Source organism: Anas platyrhynchos, chromosome 14 (assembly GCF_047663525.1).
Source record: "Anas platyrhynchos isolate ZD024472 breed Pekin duck chromosome 14, IASCAAS_PekinDuck_T2T, whole genome shotgun sequence".
Classification (NCBI taxonomy): domain Eukaryota; kingdom Metazoa; phylum Chordata; class Aves; order Anseriformes; family Anatidae; genus Anas; species Anas platyrhynchos.
The window spans coordinates 20,384,116-20,390,115 of record NC_092600.1 but is presented as its reverse complement, the minus strand read 5'-3'; the positions used below and the strand labels follow the sequence as shown (position 1 = coordinate 20,390,115).

General features: G+C 57.9%; 1 protein-coding gene across 2 annotated transcripts in view; it reads left to right on the top strand.

The window, feature by feature from the left end:
• The first annotated feature begins 2,655 nt into the window (after window positions 1–2,655).
• The window catches only part of PPARGC1B (PPARG coactivator 1 beta), a 45,976-nt gene continuing 42,631 nt past the window's right edge, over window positions 2,656–6,000 (top strand). Inside the window, exon 1 of one of the 2 annotated variants that reach the window (XM_038186261.2) lies at window positions 2,656–2,864. In XM_038186261.2, coding sequence (XP_038042189.2) covers window positions 2,781–2,864 — 84 coding nt within the window. In that variant the 5' untranslated portion in view covers window positions 2,656–2,780. The remainder of the gene's footprint in view (window positions 2,865–6,000) is intronic. The other variant, XM_038186253.2, reaches the window with a different exon arrangement.

Below are 6,000 nucleotides of genomic sequence, written 5' to 3'. Positions count from 1 at the left end.
ACAACCCCGGGCTGACGCCGGCACAAGGGGACAACTGGGAGGGGGGGGGTGCAGTGGCAGGGTCAGCACGCCCAGCACTGCCAGAAGGTTGTGAGGCTCGTCCTCTTGCAAATGGGATTGTGCCCCTTTCTTTGGGGTAAATCAGGAAATCTCTGCTGCCTTTGATTATCAGAGGTGCGAGGACCAAAAATGCCTTTCCCAGCTAAGAGCACCCTTGGATCTCCCTTCCTGGGTGCTGCTGGTGCTCCTCTGACCATGTCACGGGGTGGAAAATCTCATTTCTCAGGGTTGCTCAGCTCTGTCAGGGGAACTGGCTTGGGCTGCAGGATGCAGCAGTCAGTGGAAGGCCAATCTGCTCTGGCAGAGGGCTGATTTCTGCACATCTTTTTGCTCATAAGACACAGCAGGACCCTGAGCTCTGTCAGCTCTTCTGCTTGCAAAACTCAGGTTTTGATTGAGAAGGAAACTCATGAGCAATTAATAGTGAAACTGCACAGGTGCTCTGTGTGCAGCAAGAGAAGTGTGCCCGTGTATGGCAAACATAACATCCCACTCACCCCACTGCACTGAAGTACTGTGGACAGGACATGCTCGACACCACCACGGCATTTCTGCACCCACCACATGACTGACCTAAGGAGGTGGGAACAATACTAGCAGTAACATCTTGTCCTCCTTTGCCTCTCTCCTGCAGCTTTTGAAGCCCTTTATGAACTTTATTCAGCCACCCCCCCAGCAGCCCTGGGACATGGGGAAGTGCTGTGATCTCTGTTCTGTAGGTGAAAAATACCAACTGGCACAGGAAAGCGCTTGGACTCTGCAAAAGTCCAGAGCAGTCAAGAGCAGAAGCAGGAGCGTGTGAACACTGCCTTGTAGCCACGTGAGCTACTGTACTTCATCCTCCAGGATCCCATCAAAAGCCCGGGACAGATCCAGCAGCAGGTCCACCTCCCCAAGGTGCCCCCATCTCACCCCCTCTGGGCTGTCCTCTGGTCCCCCCTTGGCACAAGGGCAGCCTGTCCCTATCCATTTTCATCAGCCTGCCTGAAAGAAGCCCAGGCCAGAGGAGAAATCGCCGAGCACAGGCTGGGCTTTGCTTTGCTAATGCTCCCTGGTGCTGTGGGAAGAACTGTGCTTGCCTGCACAACCAGGATAGAAAAGGTGTTTCTAAAACACAAGGCTATGGTGGCCTGATTTCAAACAACCTTTTACAAGCAATTCCCACAAATAATTACTTCCCATTTGAGTACAGCTCGTTTAAAAGAAATCACAACATACTTGAACAAGAACCTCACTTTTTGTTCACCAAATTCCTCCTGAAAGACTACTTTTATTGCAAAGCCTTCCTGTCCTGCTCCCCCCCACCCCGTCCCGGATGGGGCAAATTCCCCCATTTTCAGCTCCCTGCAGCGTTCAGCACATGTATCACTTGCAGGAGGGGCTGGGGGGAACAAACCCCAGGTCACCACCAGCAGCATCAGTGGGGAATCCGAGTCCTGGTCTGTAAGGCACTGCACGTGCCCACAGCAGCTTCTTGCCCCAGGCCCTTTGGCTGCTCCATGCCACGCCAGCTGCCTGGAGCAGTGCTGGAAGCAGCATTATGGGGCCCCGAGCTCCTCAGGGAAAGTCAAGTTTCACCCCTGCTGAGCAGCTTGAAGAGCCCCTTGGGGCACTGTTGCACTGCTTGGTGGCAGTAATTAGGGATGAGGCAGGGCAGCCTGAGGAAGAGCTGTGGGCAGCTTCTCCTTGCTTTCTCACCCCCCAGCAGCCAAGCCGCCCCTGCCTCATCTCTCCCCAGCAACACGCATGGTCTGCTGACATCTTTTGGCACAGGGCTCGGAGTCATTGGGAATACCCAGTGTTTATGCATCACACAGTGCTGACGGCAAGTCCTGAAGCAGAGGGAGACTGCAGGGTTTGGAAACGGCCTCTGAAACAAGAACAAGGCGAGAAAGCTGATGGGCAGCAAGGCTTTTGTGCTGGAGGAAAACCCCCTTCTGTTCAGCCATCAGAGCCCAACGCATCCCTCTCCATCTAGGGCGCTCCTCATGGCTTTGTTTCCTCAGCTGTTTGGGCATATCAGGATCCCGCAGGCCTGCCTGAGCCGCCTGGAGGGCTGTGAGGGGGTGGGCTGTGAGGGTACGGGCCCATCAGGCTGCAGGTGTACACTCGGCTGGCCGCACACCAGCTAAGCTAGGCAGTGCTGCCAAGCCCTGCTCTCTCCCTGTAATTGCTTCGGTTAAGCACACAGAGCATCCACAAGATTTGGGGCCCGCCATCAATATTTCTGAGAGGGCTTTTAGCATCTGCACGCCTCCAAACCTGAGACAGCAAACGCTGCACGTGACATGAGCTGCTGGCTGGAGCGGGCTGGGGGGGGAGGGGGGCTGAGACAACAGAGGGGACCCGAAGCCCCCCCCGTGCAACTCCTCACTCCCTGCTTACCCCCAGCCCACCCCGACCACCTCGGGGCACCTCTCAGAGCCGGCCCCCTGCGGTCCCCCTCCCCGCACGACTGCCCCCCCCCCCGGCCCGATGCCTGCCGTCGGGCCCCCCTCGTCGCAGGCAGCAGCGCTGCGGCTGCTCCCCCCTCACCCCTGCCGTTCGGGGGCCGCTCGGCGACCTGGCCCCCTCTTCCCCCGTCCCCCCCGCGAGCCCCCGGACTCCCCCGGTTCCCTCCCCGGCTCCTGCGGGCGGGGGCTGCGAACGGCTCCGCCCCGGCGGCCGCCCGGCTCCTGCCGCACGCTCGGAGCCGCCTCAGCCCCTGCCGGCTGTGGAAGATGGCGGAGCCGGGGCCGGACTGCGGCGCCCTGCTCGACGAGGCGCTCTCCTCCTTCGTCTTCAACTACCTCGCCGACAGCCAGGTGGGAGGGAGGGGGCACGGGGGGGGGGGGGCAGAGCGGGCCGGGGGTCCCGCCGGGGCGCTGCGGGGATGGGGAGGGGAAGGGGGATAAGTGGGAAGGGCGCCGAGGTGGTCCCGCAGCGGGACGCCGTCGGGTTTGCTGGGGAGGGGGCTCGCGGAGCGACCCCCCTGCGCCCCGCTCCCAGCCCCGGCCCCTCGCGAGCCCCTGCGGCGCGGGGCCGGCCCCGAGCCGGGGATGGGGGACCCCGGAGCGGCTCCCCCCGGCCCTGCTGCAGCCCCCGGTGCGGGGGGGGGGTGCGGGGGAGGCGGGAGCCGGGCCGGGGGCTGAGTCATGGGCAGCGGCACCCGCACGCCCCCGGGCTGCGGGCTGGGGGGGCCGGGGGTGCTTCGTGCCGCACCGCGGCCACGCCGGGCTCCGGCTGCCTTTTGGACGGAGCCGGGCGTGCAAATCGGCTTAAGGCGCCTTGGCAGCTCCCGCACCATCACGAGAGCGAGCCGGGCCGGCTATAGGGCTCGCATGCTTTTCCATTTTGGGGGGTGAAGGCACCGCACAACGAGCCGGGCGGCAGCCGGAGCCGCGGCTGGTGCCGAGCTCCCCAGCGGGTGTTTCGCAGGCAGATTGCCGGGGCTGGTGCAAGCGGGAAGAGTTTTGTGTAGTTATATATCATCCCTCCAGCCCTTCACTTTCATAACCCCCGATTACCAAATAGCTCTGATTGTGCAGCTAGCACGTTCATCCCAACCCTTGCTCTCTCACCAGTCCGAGTTGGGGATTGCACACAGCGGGGGTATGCGTGTGTGCGAGGAGGGACGGCCGGCTCTAATCCTGCTGTTTGAGTGCAAAACAACATCTCCAGGCTTGGTCAATCAGATTTGCCCCTGGTGCATGTGCCAGCCAGAACCAGGAAGGTCTTGCCACCAGCTGGACCGGTGGAGTCCCGGCGCCGCTCCTGGTGTGCGCCAGTGCTCCAGCCTGGCACAGGACTCAGGCAGTTGGTGGGGGCAGAGCGGCGGGGAGGGACGCGGGCAGCTAATGAAGAACCGATGACAGGCTGATTACAGAAGAAGGGTCAGGAAGGGTGAGAAGTGGGCCAAGAAGGTTTTGTAAGTGGCTTGTGCCTTCTGATTCGGAGGGATTTATTATTGCTGGGGGGAATGCCAGCTGGAGAAAGGAGGCTGGTTTCGCGAGGTGTCATCCCCGCAAAGTGTTTCAGAAAGGCTGAGCTCCCCCCATCCCAATTACTCTCTAGGCAGGTGAAAGTTCCTGGCTCTGCTTCCCAGCAATAACCTGCCAGTTGTCTGCATCTGTAACGTGAAGTGGAAAGCTCGTGTGACTGCAGCACCTATCTGAAGGGTGGCATTGCTTTGCTTTTTTGTCAGCATTTGACGTTTCAGTCTAGGAATCTTATTCCAAAAGGGGACTGGTAAGGCTGGAAAAGCAATCTTGAGAAGTATCATCCTTCTCTGGTGCAAAACCACCATGTTGTGAATACCCTGCAGAATTTGGGACTGTGAAATGGCTTGCGATGAAATAAGACCATTTTTATGGTACCTCATGAATAAGGCTGGCTGTGTTTGTCGCCTCGGTTCCTCTCCCTCTCCTGTACCTGCACTATGTCGGAGGAGGCACTGTCCATATGCGCATAGGGTCAATGCTGCTCTGATGTCTGCTGGTGTGTAATCTTAGGAGCAGCAAACAGAGCTGGGAAGGCTGCTGCGGGTTCCCTCAGAAGTGCCATGCAGCCTGGGGTTGTTGTACAGTTGTTGTACGGCACAGTGGCCACTTTAGATAATTGCATTTCCTCCCTGTCCCCCCTGTGCCCACAAGGGTTAAAGGCTGGTGTGAAAAGGGAGGAAAAGAGAGGGGAAAAAAAAAACAAAACAAACAAACAAACAAAAAGTGTGATTTGCATGCATTTGCTTTAGAAAGGGCTGAAGTTGTAAGTGTGCATGGTGCTTGTACCTTAACCTCTGATGAAACTGCAGTGGTGGCTCCAGCCCTGGCGCTGTCACATGCTTTCTTCAGAACTATAAACGAGAGGGAGGCGGGTCCCACGCTCCCTCTGACGTCTCTCCCGATTACTACTGTACTAGCCTCTTCTTACAACTGCCTTGCTAACTTCTCAATGAAGCCCCAAAGCTGCTCCCGCACGGTCCCCACTGTTCCAGCACGGGATCAGATTATCCTAAGAGGCTGCAGTGTCAGGAGGCCACAAGATTGTGAATATTACCCGGTTCCCCTGTGGAAATGTTGAGGCAGTCTGCTTCTTCCCCCAGTGCCTCTCCTGCTGGCTCTCCGCGCTCCTCCCCGCTGCCTCCTTTTGCAGCAGGGTTAATGCAAGGCACAGCACGACACGTGCGGGTGCCTGGTGGTCCCTTCCCCTTGGGAGGGCTCTCGTGGAGACGCACGGAGGTTTAACGTGGGCATTTGCATCAGGCCCTTAATTATCTGGGCTTGTGCTGAGGATGCCTGCTAACCTCTATTTACATATCGAGGGCAGCGATGATTCACGTGGTGCATTGCTACAGAGGGAAAATCAGGGTTCTGCACTCAATGCCTGCCTTTTTCCTGCCACCCTCTTTTCCATTTTAACAGCAACTGGAAGGGATTTTAGTTTGCAGCAGCTTGAAACGTGTCATTTCTGGGTCCGTAAATCCATTTTGTGCAATACCACAGCCCAGAGGCACACAGCTGCCTGGGGCTGCTTTGCCCGGTGGCACCGGGCGCTGGAAGGGGCTGCAGCAGCTCCACGGAGGGGCCACCAGCCCCGTGTCCTGCAAGAGGCATCAGCATTAGACTCATGGCTTCAATTTGTTTTAAACCCCTAAACAAAGTGCAGCAGGGAAAAAAACAAAACAAAACAAAACAACCAACAAATAACAATAGGCTGCTTCTCAGAGAGATGCTTGAAGATCACATGAACTGAAATACTACATTCCCTCTCTAAGTTCCGAGCCTCCTGCTAACAGCTTGATCCGTCGATGAGTGCAGAAAGCATGCCAAAGCCTTCGGTTGCGCAGAGGTGCATCAGGCGTCATGGTATTGTTAGTAATGATGTGGGTACGTGTCCCTAATTTCCAATAGTCCTCACTGAGCAGACTGATATTCTGCTTTTTTTGCATGTGGTGGGATCTGG